Source organism: Anabrus simplex, chromosome 7 (genome assembly GCF_040414725.1).
Source record: "Anabrus simplex isolate iqAnaSimp1 chromosome 7, ASM4041472v1, whole genome shotgun sequence".
NCBI lineage: Eukaryota > Metazoa > Arthropoda > Insecta > Orthoptera > Tettigoniidae > Anabrus > Anabrus simplex.
The window spans coordinates 163,037,546-163,056,773 of record NC_090271.1 but is presented as its reverse complement, the minus strand read 5'-3'; the positions used below and the strand labels follow the sequence as shown (position 1 = coordinate 163,056,773).

At 39.6% G+C, this 19,228-nt stretch overlaps 1 protein-coding gene across 1 annotated transcript in view; it reads left to right on the top strand.

Moving 5' to 3' along the window:
- Positions 1 to 19,228, top strand: part of LOC136877753 (histone-lysine N-methyltransferase NSD2) — a 386,665-nt gene that overhangs the window by 228,458 nt on the left and 138,979 nt on the right. Inside the window, exon 16 of the mRNA XM_067151960.2 lies at positions 16,982 to 17,141. Within this exon, the coding sequence (XP_067008061.2) occupies positions 16,982 to 17,141 (160 nt within the window). The remainder of the gene's footprint in view (positions 1 to 16,981; positions 17,142 to 19,228) is intronic.

Here is a 19,228-nt window from a genome sequence, read left to right as displayed (position 1 = left end):
ATGATAGGAAAGGGCTAGGAGTGTGATGGAAGCGGCCGTGGCCTGAAGGCACAGCCCCAGCCTTTGCCTGGTGTGAAAATGGGAATTCACGGAATACCATCTTCAGGGCTGCCGACAGTGTGGTCCGAATCCACTATCTTCGGGATGCAAGCTGACAGCTGCGCACCGTTGATCACACGGCCAACTCACCCAGTCGTACCGAGTGTAACACCCTGCCTGAATATTGGCGGGAAGTAGCTGGGGAGTTAGATAACTCTCTTCTTTAGCATGCTATTCCTCTGGTTCATAAATTTTGTGATACTACTGGTACATAACACACTGGTTCATCATACCATTCAAGTTATTCAATCCCTACTTTGAGGCACTGATTGGAATGAGCAGTGTGCATATTTAACGGAATGGCAGTGGTCATTCCAGCTCTGGAACTTTGGACTGTTATATGGGCACCGTAGTACTGTTTGTTAAAAGTGAGAAAATGTGGGGTTTTCATTTGATCGAGCATTTTATATGATAACATTGCTTTTAATCGCTACTTTCCTTACTGACGTTTTTGTAATGACCTATGTTGACTTCAGTTAGGAAAACCACAAGGTCAGTCTTTCTGACAATCCTGTAGCAAAGCACAGATACATCAGCTAGGCTCTAAAATATTTGTTCAACATGTCCTGATGACCTTCCATCCTACCCCACACCACAGTGGCATCTGCAAACATAATCTTCAGTGCCATGTCCCTTCAGTATTCCTTTGTCTCCTTCACAACCTGGCCAGAGAGAAGGTGTCACCTTCTAAGTGGCCTGCCCCTCCCCAAAGGGGAGGGGAATGAAAACTTCCCTTAGGTCCTAGGTCCTTCACAGTTTCTGCTATTAACTTATCAACAGTGGCAAAGGCACACTTTTGTCTCTTAGCCGACACATTTTAAAACCATTTTCTTCTTTCTGCAGAGTTCTGGGCACTACTGCAACAATAGTTGTAAATTACTTGCACTCATTCGATCATTATTTTTTCATATCCTCTGTATGTCCTGACTTGCCATATCTTTTCTCTGGGATTTTATCGTGTGTCTTTTCTGATTGAGGAATGCGATCACCATTTCTGTATCACATTCCCATTGCTGTTTCATAATCTGTCTCATTCTACACTTCCTCACAGGAATCTTTCCACCTTTCTTCAATCAATCAATCAATACTGATCTGCATTTAGGGCAGTCGCCCAGGTGGCAGATTCCCTATCTGTTGCTTTCCTAGCCTTTTCCGAAATGATTTCAAAGAAATTGGAAATTTATTGAACATCTCCCTTGGTAAGTTATTCCAATCCCTAACTCCCCTTCCTATAAATGAATATTTGCCCCAGTTTTTCCTCTTGAATTCCAACTTTATCTTCATATTGTGATTTTTCCTACTTTTATAAACGCCATTCAAACTTATTCGTCTACTAATGTCATTCCATGCCATCTCTCCGCTGACAGCTCGGAACATACCACTTAGTCGAGCAGCTCTTCTTCTTTCTCTCAATTCTTCCCAACCCAAACATTGCAACATTTTTGTAACGCTACTCTTTTGTTGGAAATCACTCAGAACAAATCGAGCTGCTTTTCTTTGGATTTTTTCCAGTTCTTGAATCAGGTTATCCTGGTGAGGGTCCCATACACTGGAACCATACTCTAGTTGGGGTCTTACCAGAGACTTATGTGCCTTCTCCTTTACATCCTTACTACAACCCCTAAACACCCTCATAACCATGTGCAGAGATCGGTACCCTTTATTTACAATCCCATTTATGTGATTACCCCAATGAAGATCTTTCCATGTTCTGTAATAATTATTGAATCAAATTTATTTGAATGAATGAAATATTTATAGAAAAGTTGAGGCAATTGTTTGACAGGAACTTCGAGCTTTCAACAATAAGAAAAATACAACTAAAACTTTTTCCCACGCATACAGCATAGTCGCTGGCTGTGGAAAAATATGACCATCTAGAACTTGTCTTTGGCCTCTTCATAATACCTGTAATGCTAGAAATATGCAGTAACAAAATATATTTTCGTTGCCAATGATGCTTTCACAGCCTGTACTTATAGATATGATATAGGCTTTTGGGCTTATGCTGTGTCAAGAAAATAAGGTGAAATTCTTTGTTTCTCAGAAAACTTTGCTCTGCGTCATCAGAAGAAAATATTGACTGTTCACGAGAAAGGCTTCTCAAGGAATGAGGTATAAATTTTAGACGTTATAATAGAAGTGGAAGTGGTACGTTCATTTGTCACCAGTTGGCTCACCGTACGCAATGCAGTGCTAGTGTTCGAAGCGGAAGCTGATGGAACCATCAGAATCAGTCTGAGAGAGAGTTACATAACAACAGGAGTTCACACATATGAAAGTATGATGTGGATACAAGACTGGAATGAAACATCTGGCGATGAGGAACGTACGAATTCGGAAAACACAGAAATGAAATAACAGTGGTGAAGGGACAGGGCAGGAGAACTACCTGTGTAAATCATTAATGGCTGGCAACCACCTATTACTTAATTGATAGCCAGTGTCCCTGTTGAAATTGTTAGGATTTCTACGTATTTCCACAGCTTCTCGTATAATCCTGGACCTGTAGTGTCTAGTGTGGGTAAGAGGGCACGATATCATGATCAGACGATAGAGCGTGCTCGGCTGTAGCTGATTTTTCTGACTATTTGAGACGAATATTTCGTTCATGTTCCTTGATACGAGTACCAACGGACCGGCATGTTTGGCAAATGTATACCTTGCCGTAAGTGCAGCTTATATTTTCAAGATCCACTAAATACCACTAAAAATCCGCTAAAATTCCGCCAAGAAATTCGATCTCAAATAATGGGCAATAATAATAATCTGAGGAAAGTTCTCGGCCCCCGTAAAGCAGAAGATGGATATAGACCGAGGTCACGCAAAGTGACAGAAGAGCTTTCCAACATTGAGGCAGATATCCGCAAAAGACGTCTGGAATTTTATGGGCACGTCCGCAAGCTGCCGGCAAGTAGACTGACACACAAGATTCTCACCTACATAGAAGAACATCTAAATAATATTCTATGGGTACTGGAAGTAAAGAAGGATCTGGAAAAAGCCCAGATGAACTCAAATGACACTGCGGACAGGAACCTTTATTGGAAAAAAATTAATGGATGGAAAGTGCAACCATAGAGCGAAGTGAAAAAAGAAGACTGGAGCAAAGTGGACAGAAGAACGAAAAAGTATGCACGGAGAAAGGATGAGGGCTGTTTGGCAACTCAGAAAACAGAATCGTTAGAGCTTTTCTTGATCCATTGGGTCCATATGCACATAATAATAATAATAATAATAATAATAATAATAATAATAATAATAATAATCGTAAATGTCTGTACTCGCCTGATCTGTGAGTTCGACTGAGATTAACCCCCTGCCTGCGAGCCAGCGAGCTAAAACTTGAAGGCGTTTTACTGCCGGGTAAACTAAGTAAATCTCCTACCTCAAGGGCCACACACAGAATAGGCCAGTTCATTAAACGGTCTTCCTTCATAGCATAAATATAAATGCTACTTTCTCACAGTTTCATTATTTGTCGTCATTCGTCAACTAAGAGATAAATACCCTTTCCCCACACATTACAAATTTATAACACCACGAACTCATAACATCCAATCCAAATAACATGTTTTCCTCATGTGACTGCTAGCTCCTAACAAGAAATACGGAATAGCTCAGAGACAGACTGGAGTAGAATTTTTTTTAAAAGTAAAGTGGATAAAACGCTAAATTCCGCTATAGTAAATCTAGAATTCTGCCAAAAATCCGCTGTCCGCTAAATTGTGTATGTCTCCGCTGACAGTCTTGTATTTCCGCCAAATTTAGCGGAAAATCTGCTAAGTTGGCAACACTGACTGTGAGCATTTTAGTGACTGTGCCAAACACGTTTTTTATCTTGTGTTTTTGTGAAGGACCTTGGCAATTTGATGAGTAGTGTTGTGAATGTAAGGCAAGTAGGCAGTTGTCTTCACTTCTTCTTTCTGTGAGCTTTGCTTGGTCGTTTCTCTGGGATGCAGGGCTCTATGAATCTGCAAGTCGCTGGAACCATTACTTTGAATGCGAAGGTGAAGTTTAGGGGTGAAATATCAGTCATTTAAATTAAAACTGGACTACAGCAGGGAGGTGGGCTCTCACCACTATTATTTAATTGTGCTCTAGGAATGGTAATGAGGAAATTATTTAGGAAATATCCCCCAAAAATAAAAATTGGCCGGAAAATCAAAATAAATTGCTGGGGTTTTGCTGATAATTCAGCATTACTAGCAGTTGACATAAAAGAAGCAGAAACCCAGATATCAGAACTTCAAAACATTGAAAATAAAATTGGTCTCAAAGTATCATTTGAAAAAACAGAAATTTTGCCCTAGAAATGAACACAACTAAAAAACGTTACCATGTATGTATGTATGTTCAGTCTTCAGCCCTAAGGCTGGTTGGATCCTCAACAGCTCTGCCATCAGCTGTCATAGATGGCCTAGGCATCACTGAAGAGGCGTACTAGGGAAATGAGGAATGAGGTAGTTTCCCGTTGCTTTCCTCGGAGTTACCATAAATGGTAATAAAATCGAAATAGTAACTCAATTAAATATCTTGGGAGAAGTAATATCTCATAACTTAAATGAAAAAATCTCAATCCAAACAAGCACAAAAATTAACATGGGACATCTGAAAAAAAGAAATGCCTATCAGTACATGCAAAAATAAAACACTACAACTCAGTTATAAAACCAAAAGCTACATATGTAGCAGAAACATTTTTTCACCTGTATGAATAATCAAAGACTTCAGAAAATTGAAAGGAGGATTGGAAGAACCTGCATCAACAAAAAATACCAGAAAGATAGACAGTAGCGAATAGTACTTAATAAAGTCGTGTACAAGGAGTTAGAACCCATGACAGATATTGTGTGTAAGAGGAAATTGGGATTCTTTGGACATATCAAGAGGATGCAGGATTCAAGACTTCTGAAACAGCTAGTACAAGTCAATCTCGTCTCAAAAAATACCACAACAGGATGTAAATGGATCAGAGAAGTAAGAGAGGATCTGATGGAAATAGGCCTTACAACAGAAGACACCACAAATAAGATAAAATTGAATATAAAACTCAAGAATACAAACGTCCGCTTTACCCTTACACGAAACAAACCCACAACACGCATATTTTAACCGAGGAAAGGGCACGAAGATCGGAACGTCTGAGGAAGTACTGGGAGGACCACAAAGCCCGAACAATCCCTTCAAAGAGACCTAAACGAGGGACTGACTAAAGTGATAATATGCGGTTATAAAACAAGAAGAAGAAGAACTTCCCAAGTTAGCAAGTGATTACGGAAAGAAGACAGGAGGACATTGAATCAACGACATTCAGCAAGATCTGAAGCAATTGAACTCAGATAGCAGATGCAGAGAACGAAAATGAAATTAACACCCATTTTAAGACTTGCAAATTTTCTAAGGAAATGACACATAGGACTATAGAGATTTCAGACAGATTGAGAAGATTAGAATCCAAGAGAAAGTGAATGCGGAACAACTCAAGTGGTCCAATATGGCCAATAATGTGAAGAATAGTAATAATAATAATAACAACCAAGTAGAACCATACTCGATTATAAGGTTAGCCCATAATGAAGGTGTTGAATTCATACACATTTCCAGAAATGACAACTCAGTCCGACTTAAAAACAAGCATCTTCATAACCACCTTGCATCTCCCAGTAATATTTGGTCTCACATACCTGCCAACTTTTATGGTTTGTGCATAAAATTTATGGAAAGACAGTGTGTTTTACTGATGAACTATAATATTTTACAATTTTATGTACCAAGATGTTTTTAAAATTCACACCAGAACAAGCTTCTGCAAGCCGCCGGTACATGCTGTATGACCAGTGACTATTCGATAGATCACTTTGATTTATATTCATCCGATTGTTACAGTCTTCGACTGGGTATGCGAGATGCGCCCTGTATCCCAGTTGATCGATATTGATTTGTTTGTTTTGAAAGAGACTGATTCTTGGATAACCGCTTGTTTGTTCTTTGCATTGATTCATTTGATAATAACCTTTACCGTCCTGTATAAAAAGTACTTCTTTTATTCTTCACCACGAATTGCAGCTAAGCAGAGGTCATGTTGTAGTTATAAAAAACATGTGAATTATGTTCGTCGCATAACTTGCTTCATATTTATTACCTTATTTATTTATGGCCTTAGTGGGACTCATTGGAAAGGACATGGACATTTTGTAACTCCTGGGAGGAATACTGTATACTTTTCAGGAAGCAATGATACGAGTCGAAATGGTGTTGCAATTGTTGTTCCTGAAAAACTGAACAACACTGTCCTAGGCTATGCACCCATCAGTGATAGAATCATTAGTATCAAACTGAATGCTTCCCCTTGCAGGATTAATATTATTCAGGTCTATGCTCCCACAGCTGCAACATCAGATACTGAAATAGAAGAGTTCTGTGAACTATTAGAACATACCATTAATCTGTTTGCAAATAGGGAAATAAGTAATGATCCAAGGTGAATTCAATACTAAGATTGGAGACACTGACATCAGATCTGTGATTGGTCATTATGGCCTAGGCGAAAGGAATGAACGAGGAAAGCAGCTACTGGAGTTTTGTGTTGGCAATGACATGGTAGTTTGCAACACCCTCTTCCAGCATCACCCAAGGCATCGGTACACTTGGATGTTGCCTGGTTATAGAGTCAGGAATCAGATTGATTTCATCTTGGTGAGACAGCATTGAAAGATATCTGTTCTAGATTGTAGGACCTTTCCTAGAGCGGAATGTGGTGGCAGTAACCAGAATCTGTTGTCAATGAAAATACGGCCAAAACTAAAAGTCAGCAAGAAGGTAAGAGCAAGACAGTTTAGACTCACTAACCAGGATCTCTTGCACACTTCGGGCAATTTGTACAGCCAAAGCTCCCAGATTTCCTACTAAGGAGGAAGAATCACCTTGTCAGACGTGGAACAGAATGAAAGAGGACACCGAGTGCAAAACATCCCCGGATATCAAAGAAGACTTCAGAACTGATTGAAGAAAGTAGTAGTTTGAAGAAACATCCAATCCATTCAGGATGAAAATAGGTACAGGATGATCCTGTGTAGAGAGATACAGCATAATTGTAGAAATGATAAATCACAGTTCATCCACAGCATTTGTGAGGAAATACAACAAAACCAGAACCAAAATCAAACAAAGGATCTCTTTAATAAAATCAGTAGCATTACTTGTCAATTTAAACCACCCACATGGGTTATAAAAGATGAGAATGGACGCCTAATTGGAGATAGAAAAGAAACGCTAGAGAGGTGGAAGCAATACTGTGAAAAGCTTTGTTCTGGAAGAAATGATGATGTACCAGTCCAGCAATCAGGAGGACCTTCTGCATTGGAACCTTCCATTCTGCAAAGCGAAATCAAGAATGGCATTAACTATTTGAAAATAAACAAATCGCCGCCTGGACTGGATGGTATTTCTGGAGAGATGCTTAAAGAAATGAGCAAAGAAGGCTTGTACTTGATGCACTCATTGTGTAATAGGATATGGATGGTGAGAGAATGGCCAAAAGATTGGACAAGCTCTATCTTCATCCCCTTGCACAAGAAACGGTCAGTCAGGAAGTGTTCCAACTATTGTACAATTGCTCTGATATCTCATGCAAGTAAGATTTGATTGTACATCATATACCAGCACCTTAAGTTTTACATAATGCCTCACATATCCATTGAGCAAGCAGGATTTGTTGCAGGAAAAGGAACACGGGGACAGATTTTTAATATAAGACAAATAATTGAAAAATCTTGTAAGTTCTGTGTTCCTGTGCTAATATACTTCCTTGACTACAAGAAAGCTTTTGATTGTGTTGTCTGGAATAAACTATGGCAGGTTCTTGGTGAATTTGGCATTCCACAGCATCTAATATCATTATATTATCATTTAGACTTTCACGGCCGATGTAACTATTCATTAAGGTCTATTTTGGGCCTTTGCCGTGTAATTTTTGTAAACACACTCAACGCGTTTCGAAAGGAACCTTGCCTTTTTTCATCAGGAGACAACAGAGAAATAGAGGAAACGACGAATTAATGGTTGCTATAGTATTTTTCTACTCTGATGGCGGGCGGCCTACATGCTGTCAGGGGAAGTGGGGTGCGGGCAGTATGTCACTGCCCAATCAGACAAAAGATCACCTAGCGGTGGCGCTGAGAACTATTCAGTCGCCCGGAGACTTTGCCGCGCTCACTTCGCTCCACGAACTGCTGTGTTGCCGAGTAGTCTTACAGTGTGCGTTGGGTATTACAAAGAGCTTGTTTTATGAGTAATTCTTGCCGCATCCTTTACTGCATTCTTCGATTAACGTTTTCATGGCATGTGATGTGACGTTAGTTTTTCCTATTCTATTTGTGTTGCTCTGTATTGTTTTTTAATATAATAATTGCACTATACGTATATCGTACAATGGCGAAGAGGAAGGAGATAAGAAGCCAGGGTAGAAAACTGATCAGCAATGTTCATGAATATTTTCAAAAGGAAGCAGAAAATAATGGCCCTTTAGTGAGTGTGTATAAAGTGCAGCAGAGAGTGTCGGAAGCTTGTCAAGTTAGTACGCGAACCGTTCAGCGTATAGTAAAGGAAGGTAAAGACAGTACCCAGTCATCTGGTTCCATCTCATTTCAGTCACTGCGCAAACGAATCAAAAGGAACTGTATAACAAAGGCAATCGACGGATTCCATAAAGATGTAATTAGAAGAACTCTCCTCAGTTATTACGTAAAGGGTGAATACCCGACACTGAACAAATTACGTGGTGATTTAGAAAGAGATATAAAATTTAAATGGGGAGTTACTTCATTGTAGAGGATACTAAAGTCTATGGGGTTGAAGTATAAAAAATGCAACGACAGGAGAAGATTTATAATGGAGAGAGCTGATATAGTAACAGTCAGAGTAACGTTTTTGAGAAAAATGCATCTCCTGAGGAATAAGGACCCATCGCCCCATATATTTTATTTAGATGAGACTTACATTCATCAGAATTATACTCCCAACGAAAATCTGGCAAGATAAAGAGGGTACAGGAGGTTTAAAAGTTCCTGTAGGGAAAGGTGGACGAATTATAGTTTGTCACGTAGGTTCCAGTCCCACTGGTTTTCTACAGAAATGTAAATTGGTTTTCAGGCCACAGGTGAAATCGACCAGTGATGACTACCACACTGATATGAAAGCTATGGTTTTTAAAGAGTGGTTTTTGAAGTTTTTAGACGCTCTTGACGAAAGGAACATCAAAGACGCAGTGATTGTAATGGACAATGCCAGCTACCATTCAGTACAGCTAGAACGAATTCCTACAACGAACACACAAAAAGCTGACATTCTATCGTGGTTATCTGCTAGGAATATTCCTCATGACAGCAATCACACCAGACTCGAACTGTTGTCTCTTGTGAAACAATTCAAGCCAAAGGCAAAAATGTACGAAATTGATACACTTGCTGACAGAAAGGGTCATACTGTTGTTCGCCTGCTACCATATCATACTGTTGTTCGCCTGCTACCATATCACTGTCAATATAACCCCATAGAGCTGGTTTGGGGAAACGTTAAAACTGCTGTAGGGAAGAGGAACAAAACGTTCAAACTAACTGACGTCCAATCTTTAATGGAAGAGGAGCTGGATAAAGTAACCGAACAGGAATGGAAGGCTTGTGTGTCACATGCTGAAAAATTTCAAGAGGACGATTACAAAAGGGACGTGGTATTGGACACAGTCATGGACGATATCATCATAAGTCTGCGAGACGACAGCCACAGTGAGGAGTCGAGTGACGAGGATATTTCCGGTGACAGCTCTGGTGACGATGGCAAGTGTCGGGGTGCTGTAACACGGATCCTTCAGCTGGAATAAGGTAAGATAAAGTCAGAAAATGTGTTGTGTAACTTTGTACTTTGGAACGAATTGTTTTTCGGTCTGTTGTCAATGCACTTGTTATATGGATTACTAACTCTGTACTTTTGAACGAATTGTTTTTCGGTCTGTTGTCAATGCACTTGTTATATGCATTACTAACTAACTCGTATCATACTACATCGAAGATATAAGAAAATCATAGAAATAAATACACAAATAAATAAATAAAAATAATAAAACTCATCCACGGGCCATAATCGAACTGTAACATACGAAGCTCTGTATTTCATTGTTATGTGGATTTCAACACAACTTAAACGCGCGTGGGCGCTCCTGGCAATGTTGTTGTAGTGGCCTTTGTCTCTCTCCCATAACGGCCTCTCGCGTCGCGCTGGATTGGTCGGCCCCATGCTCCCCGCTTCCCCTGACAGCATGTAGGCCGCCCGCCATCAGAGTAGAAAAATACTATAGGAGAAAGCAACAAGGAACTTGAAATGGTGCCCTAAGATGTAAAAGGGACGCCATTTTAGCCCCCATTTCAGGGGTGATCATAACATGTATTTGAATTGTATTAGTATTGTTTGTAATCTCCCCCTTGCCGTCCTTTTTCGCTGTCTCAATACTTTGCGATGCATGCGTGTGGTGTTAAAAGAATTTCCACTGTAGGATCTTCTTGATTTCTGTTTTTGAAAGTTGACAGGTATGAAATGGGCTCATCAGGATATTTTTGGTATCGGTTGCAGCTGCCAACTAGTTAACTTAGCCGCTGAAAAAGCTGCTGCAACTTTACCAGATAGAATTGATGAGAGATTCTTGTTGATATTTTTCTTTACTTGGAGAAGTGTGCCAAAGGAACACGTCTTCGGAAATTTCAAAGTATGCATGGAAAAGAAACAAAGAAGTCATTGAAGCTTGTGTGCACAAGATGGTTATTCCTACCCAGGTGTTTAGACAGATTATTAGATCGGTGGGATCCTTACCTACTTAATTCCTTTCACTCCGGTGTGGAATGTTAGAGCTCTCCATCTGACCCTGTTTGTTGCCATCTTCTTGATAATAGTCCAGGAGTACCCAATGGCTGCCACCTCTGCTCCAATGGTCCTGTGCCTGGTCGTCCTTGGCCTACCTCTCCGCCTTGCTCCTGGGGGGTTCCATTCCAGCGCCTGCTTTGGAATGTGTTGTGGACCTCTTCTCAACGTGCGTCCAATCCATCTCCATTTCCTTTCTTTTATGACTACCTCAGCTTTCTGTTGTTGGGTGCGCTGCCAAAGTTCTTCGTTGGAGATAACTTTTGGCCAGCGTAATCCCTCTATAGTCCTCAAGCATTTATGGATCAAGGCTTGGACTGTTTTTGTAATCTCTACTATCACCTTCCACGTCTCACACCCATACAATAGAACTGATTTCACGTTTGAGTCAAAGATCATAAGCTTTGTCTTCAATGATATTTCACAATATCTCCACACTGGTCGCAGCTGCACGAAGGCACCATTTGCCTTTTTGTTCCTATTTACAACAGCCTCTGTCGCCCCTCCATTCTTGGAAACAGTACTTCCTAGGTAGCAAAAGCTTTGCACGTGCTCAGTCTCTTCTTCTTTCACAGCCACATCCTTGTTTTTGCTGTTCACTTTAAGCTCTTTAGTCTTGGCTGTGTTAATTTTTAATTCTACTCTCTGAGCTTCTGTTTCCAATTCCTTTAAGCTTCTTATTCATAGCCTTAAAAGTGTGGGTCAGAAGGCAGATGTCATCCGCAAAATCCAAATCCTCCAGGCGGTCAGAGTCCATTGTATACCTCTCCTTTTGTGTTGAGTCACCTTCCTCATGACCCCATCTACTGTAACATCAGTAAAAACAGCAGGGGTGAGAGCAGACATCCCTGCCTTGACCAGATTCTATATTAAATGGTTCTGAGAGGTTGCCATCATGTTTCACATGGCAAGTATATTATCTGTACATCATCTTCACAATACTGATGATCTTTTGAAGGTACTCTGTAGCTCTGCATTGTTTTCCAGATGGCTTCTCGCTGCACTCTGTCAAAGGCTCTTTCAAAGTCAACAAAAGCCAGATAGAGTGGAGACCCGTATTCCATGGATTGCTCAATAATAATCCTCAAGGTGTTGATTTGATCCGTGCATGTTCTGCTTTCTCTGAAGCCAGCCTGTTCCCTCCTTATCTTACTATCTGTTGGCCCTCTACGACAGTTGAGGAAAACTCTTGAGAATACTTTACTTGGTACTGACAGAAGTGTGATGCCTTGCCAATTACTGCATTTCGCCAGGTCTCCTTTCTTGGACAACTTGATAAGGATTCCCTTCCTCCAATCTTCCGAGATGATTTCCGTGTTCCAAATTTTTTGGAACAATGGTAGTAACATCTCTGCTGTTACTTCATAGTCTGCCTTGAGCATTTCTGCCACCACATTACCCACACCAGGTGCTTAGTTAGTCTTACAGCTTTGAAGAGCCTTAATAATAATAATTTCACTCTTGCGGGAGGATGAGTATTGATTTGCAATGCAGACATTTCCTGTAGGTCAAATTCCTTCTGCTCTAGTTCCTTTTGTTGGACCAAGGTCCTGTTGAATACTGAAATTTTCTCTCCATTGCTTCAATTGTTCCTCGCTGTTGGTCAACTGCTTACCCTCTTTCGACTTTGTTGGCTTACGTTCATTAAAACGTTTCCGGGACAGCTGTTTGGTGATACCATACAGCTCATTCGAGTCACCCCTTTCCGCTGCCTTTTGAGCCCTTTCTGCGTGCTGTTCCGCCTGATTTATTCTATCAGCTCTTGCGCATCTCTTCACTTGCCGATGAACTATGTTCTACCTTTCCCTGAGGCGTCGTTTCTCTTCTTCATCTCTGCATTGGTTAATCAAGACCTTTACCCCTCTTCTCTCTTCAGTCTTCTGCCATATATCGTCAGATATCCATGGCTTCCTTCTGATGTCTTTAAATCCTAATACTTTCTCACTGGCATTTAAGAATGTTTTCCTGATTTTCTTCCACTCTTTCTCAACGTGTGCATTACCCTCTTCTCCTCTTTGATCTATCTCCGGCTGAAAGTACTGGTTTTGCAACTCCAGCACAAACTCTTTTCTGATGCCCTTGTTTTGCAGTTTTCTTATATTGAATCTTCTCTGACTGTATTTTGCATCCTAATGGCTTGTGGCAGCAATCTTCACCCGTACTTCACCTATTACAAGGTGGTGATCACTTCCAGTTGGCACCTCTTCTGTTCCGGACATCAGGCAGGGAACGCCTCCACATCTAATTCCAAAAATGGTCAACTTGATTTTGTGTCTTGCCAGCTGGTGAGACCCATGTAATTTTATGGTAGAGGTTGTGTGGGAACACTGATCCTCCAATAACCAACCTGGTTTTTTTTTTTCAGCAGATATCCATAAAACGCTCACCATTGTCATTTTGGACTCAACCCCATGTTTTCCCATTACTCGCTCTAACCCTTAATTTTGACTACCAGTCTTGGCATCAAGGTCTCCCATCACAATTTTTATGTCTTTTTAATACTAGCTAGTACCTCCCAATTCGTCCATAGAAGTTGTCCTTGTCTAGGGCATCTGCTTGTTCCATAGGTGCATAACACTGAACAAAATATATATTTCTTACTCGGGTCTTGAATCGTGCTATAATGATAGGATCTAAGATCGGCTTCCAATCTAATAGGCTTCTCCTTGCTTCTCTTGTCGATAGTATACTCACTCCATTTTCATGGTCTTCTGCTTCTTCCTTCCCCGAGTACAAACGAGTCTTGCCATCTCTCAACCTGTATTCTCCTAAATCAATCCACTGTGTTTCGCTCAATCCAACTATCGTCAACTTATATTGTTGCATCTCCCTGGAGACTTGTTCCAATTTCCCTGACTCGAATATCATTCTTACATTCCAAAAGCCCACTCTTGTCCTTGTTTTCAAGCCAAAGGTTGTTAATGAGAGATCCGTCCTGTTTAGTCTATTATGTGTTTCAGTAACTGTGCAAATTTTTTCGAGGGTGGGGTTGTTAGCCCTACGCCCAACCCCCAACCTGGAGGATCAAGTCATTTGATTTTGGGGTTTTTGTCCCCTAGGTCAGTTGTTTCCACCACAGCTAAAGAACCTGACCTACCCCCCCCCCCCCCCCCCCCCCCCGATTTGGTATCAAGGTTGTCTCCTCTAGAAGAGCTGACTTCACCACGTCTATGAGCTTCTTCTGGCCACTACCAATATGACAGCCTCCCTATTTGGGAACCACCGCTGGATCTTGGGTTGCCTCTTCTGCTATTTCCGTCGTACTAATGGACTCCATCTCCGCCTTTGACGCCGTTGAGGTCTTCACCGCAACCCAGGCAAGGGTCCCTCACAAGGTACTATCACTTGGGACAGGTGAACCAAGGTTTGTAAAGGAGGTCTTACTCCTCCCCGTCCTCCTTACTCATACGGGTTTGGGACCTTCAGTGGCGTAGTTGGTGGGATCCAATTCTTTCCTTTTTTTTTTAAGGATGAGGTGGTAGTGGGTGTTCCAAATATTCCTGCCAATTTGTCTTTTTTTACTATTCCCAAAGCACACAGTTAATCTGATGACAAACAGATGAAGAGATTTTGTGATCCTTTCTCCTCATTATTTTCTACCAAAAAATGGCATGTTCTTCTTAACATGACACCTTTGTTCTCAGAAACATGAATCCCACTACATCTCGTGAAGAAAAGCTGTTTATGTTTCTTCACTCCGACCTAAACAAGCCATTTTGTACTTTTTTTAAATATGTGACTAATCCCATCATTTGATAAGATCAATACAGTCCTTCAGAATGCTTCCCCACATATCCATGTACTGTTTAAATTAATTATGGATCTATTGAAACAGATGTTCACCAAGTTTGTGAAGCCAAGTGTAGTTAAATGGTCTGCATTGCTTGATGTCCAGTATCACCCAAACCAGAATCAGAAGTATGATGAAAAATTGGTAATTGGCATTCAAACTTCAAACTTGGTTAAGGCACTGCAAGATGAAGACGAATCTCTGTTTTTCTCGTCAGTCAGAAACTATTTCTGTGGAGCCTGTGACTACATGGTTAACAAGTTCCCTTTTAAGAATGATGTGCTAAAGCATGCAGAGGTTGCTAAACTTGATGCCATTGAATTCTATTAATTTCTTTTTTGGAAAAGTTCCGGTTATTTTGTGTAAAAGAGAAAATGAAACAAGAGATGACGTTGTGAATAAACTCCAAAGCCAGTTTGCAGCTCTTCAGATAGACAACTTATCTAGTGTTGTATTTAACCAAGCTATAAATGGTTCAAAAGGGGTACAATTGTTGAATATCCGTGGAGCTGACGGACATAAATATGACAGGATCTCTCGATTCATGCTGTCTGTTCTTACAATATCACATAATGCAGAGTGTGAAGGAATTTTTAGCTTGATTAAGAAGAACAGGACACAGTTCAGGTCATCGATATCCAATGCAACTCTGGAAGCCATTTCCATTTTTATGACCAGAAGTTCTGAAGCATGTTATGCAAACACATACTGTATTTATTTTCTGAAGAAAGCAAAGCAAGCCACAACTTCGGCTGTTAAATCAGAATGAAGATGTGTGATAGTGTAGTGTAAATAATGTAAATAACTTGCGTGCATATAATTATGTGCAGGAACATACTCCCTACTTCAGTGTTTTAATTAGTTGTGTGCATAAACAAATGATATTGTGTAAGTAGATTTCTAATCATTATAAAATATCAAAGCCATCTTAGTAAACAGTGCTGATGGTAGTATTTATTATTAATCATAAACAGTCGTATCAGCACACTATTTTAATCCATAAAATTAGTTTGTTGATACGACTGTGATTAATAATAATAAATAATATTATTATTATTATTATTATTATTATTATTATTATTATTATTATTATTATTATTATTATTATTATTATTATTATTATTATTATTATACTTTCTTCAGGCTAGCAACCCGTCAAAAGGACATTTGATTGATTTTAAGTCTTGCAAAAAGAATGCAAGACCGTAATGGGACACATGGCCCAATACTTGGAAGGAAGATGATGATGATTATTATAAGTAGATTTCATTGATGCATTTTAAAGATATTTGTGTTAGTTTAACTGAGGTGAAATATTTTGTCCCTTATAATATCTGGTTGCATGTCGTGTTTTATATTACTGCTGTTGAACTCATAATTATATGAAGTGAAGAAAATGCATCAATTTTGTCATGTTTTAACACCTTTTGGTGCATTGGATTCCCGCGTATTTTGACATACGGGGATTTTACTGTTAGGTCATTTGGAAAGTTGGCAGGTATGGTCTTAGGAAGCCATTTTGGTTTCAAATGACTCGTTTTGTCATATCCTTATAGATGTTCCCTTGCACTAATCTTAATTAACTATTTAGTGACCTTAAAAATCAATAATATAATATTTGTGAACATAACGCTCACTATTCTTAGATCACTCAACTAGGCTATAGGTGCATCAAAGTACTGGAAACTTAAAATAATTTCAAAGTGTCTTAAAAATTATAATTATTTAGCACATATTTTTCAGGTCACTAGCCTCTCAAATCGCCCCAGAACTGTGGTTGGGAAGTAAATCAAAGTACCAGGTGACATAAGATTCATCTTGCACTACTCCCCAACCCCAATACAATCTTGGCATGGGGGAATGCTACCAGTCGCGTCCATGTGCACAGTTAAAAAACAAACTTGTGTGCTCAAAAAAATAGTTCACTGCGTATCAGAGAAATATTAAACATTCATTATTGAAGAGCAATAATTTTTAAAACTGGTATCACTCTTAAATGCATAATAAAAATGCAAGGTTTGAAAATTTTCAGCAGAAATAGGTACTGAGACCTGAAAGACACTTTTTTCAAGTCCATGTTAAGAATGTAGTAAGTTACCTTTATAATGGCTCATTCAGGTAAAACTATTTGGCTTCAGATAAGTTTATAACTGACATATTTATTTAATTTTTCTCTTGTAGGTGGATCTCTAATTTGCTGCGATCTATGCCCCAATTCATTCCATCTGGACTGCTTAGGACCAATTCCTCCTCCTGAGGATGGTTATATCTGTGAAGACTGTGACACTGGTCGGTTTCCTCTGTATGGTGAAGTGGTGTGGGTGAAGCTGGGTGCTTACAGGTACGGCTTTACATTAAGCTTTGCTGAACTTTGTAACTTTCAGCTATTTTGTATAGTAATATGCAGTTAAAATGACCACAAAGGAAAAAATTGTGATGAGTATAACAGCTTGTCTCAGAGTATTCTTTGTGCTAGATTGAAAGAAGGCATTTTGCTATTAATTTCTTTAGGTTCTCTTGGGTTTTTTAATATTCCAGATTTAAGTTTTAATTCTCTGACCCCAGCTTGGCAGGTTTGATCCTGGCTCAGTCTGCTGGTATTTGAAGGTACTGAAATACGTCAGCCTTGTGTCTGTAGACTTACTGGCACGTAAAAGAACTGCAGGACTAAATTCTGGCACCTCGATGTCTCCGAAAACCGTAGTAGTAGTAGTAGTAGTAGTTAGTGGGATGTGGGATGTAAAAACCAATAATATTGTTCGTTTTAATTCTCAATGTGCAACTGGCATGTTGTCAAGAATATTCTTCTTGACTTTCAGCAGCTCTGCAGACACTTAAATTCTTTCAGTTATTATTGGAAATTGTGGTTCTTCAGTCTAGAGAGTCAAGCTGGACAAGATAAACGGTTGTTTACATCAATAATCTAATTTATCCACCAGTTTCCATTTATTAAGCTACTATAATCTGTAATTATAAGATTAACCCTACGCAGGTGGAAGCATGTGATGTCTTTACGTGGACCAAAATTATGGCAAATAAAAACTCATCCAGAATTATCAAATACTTGCTATGGATGTACTCTGTCGCAGAGTTGCATAGAATATTATCAATTTTTTTTTCGCACCTGCGTGTTGGCACATAAGAGGCATAAGAGTCGTTCCACAAATAAGTTATTATTCATGAAGTTAACACCGGTGAACACGTTCACAATTATTGTACTCCTATGACAACTTCCTTCACTTCTTACTATTGCTGGATATTTACATTTGAGATAGAATTTAGTTACATAAGGGTACTAATATTAATTGGTAGAAAGTTCTGCAGTTTAGGACATGGGAAGATCATGCTATGAGTGTTTAGATCTTGAAATATTGTTAGGAGGGAGATATGCTTTTCCTGAGCACGTTTTACTAAAGTAGATGGTGTACTTCCTTTCCGCTTTTGTCCTAAATATGACACAATGAAATGGACCAGTTTTCTGGTCCCTCCTATCCATAAAATACTGTATCCCATTCAATCTGTCGCTTGTTGGAACCCCGGATGTCTGACCCTGGCTGTATCTTTCTGGATATTTACATGTGACCCTTCAATCTGTCACGAGGAATTCAACTAGACACTTCATTCTGTACCATAGTGTATAGCAATTATGAATTTACTATGGATATCTCCAAAACCCGAAAGAACATCTTTCGGTACCATTTCCACGATCTCCTCAAGAACGGATAAGAGCCGAAATAGTGGTCGGTTCTGTTTATCCTGCCCATGTATTTGGTGTAATCTAGAACTAGATTTGGCTAGGAAGTTGAAGGTTGATAAGGAAGTTTAGAAGAGACATCCATGACATCAATTTTGTCTCCTTTGTGACGTGCTGAGCATATATACTGCCCTCTTGTCCTTCCAATCTAAGGCTAATTTTTCATGCTTTCTGTAACTTTTGTGGGCTTGTGTGTTTTCTGGCGTATCATTCCTACTTGGCATGACTGTACCAGTTGTTGCCATTCTCATGTTGAGCAATTTCCTGCCAATCGAGGTGAAGTGTAGTATCTGTCAGTGTACATGTGGAAACCTGAGGGTGAGTCGTTTTGATTTTTTATGAGAGAAGAACACAAGATATTAATCACCTGCGTGGTCTTCAGTAGATTGGGGTCTTCATTTTGAGTCTTCCCCATATAAGGCTCAGAGTTAAACAGATAGCCTTTAGTGAGTTTGCAAAGATTTTCAATCCAAACTTTGTTGGTTTATCCACTGTCACATACTCATCTTTTACTCTCACTAAAGAGAACTCAGAATAAAATGTCTGGACAGTAAACTTATGACTCTGTCCAAGTAAGAAATGCATGAAAATAAATAATAATTGTACGGCCTCAGCTATGAATGCAAGCATTTAGAAGTGACACCATTAAAGAGGTCGGAGTCTATTTTGACATT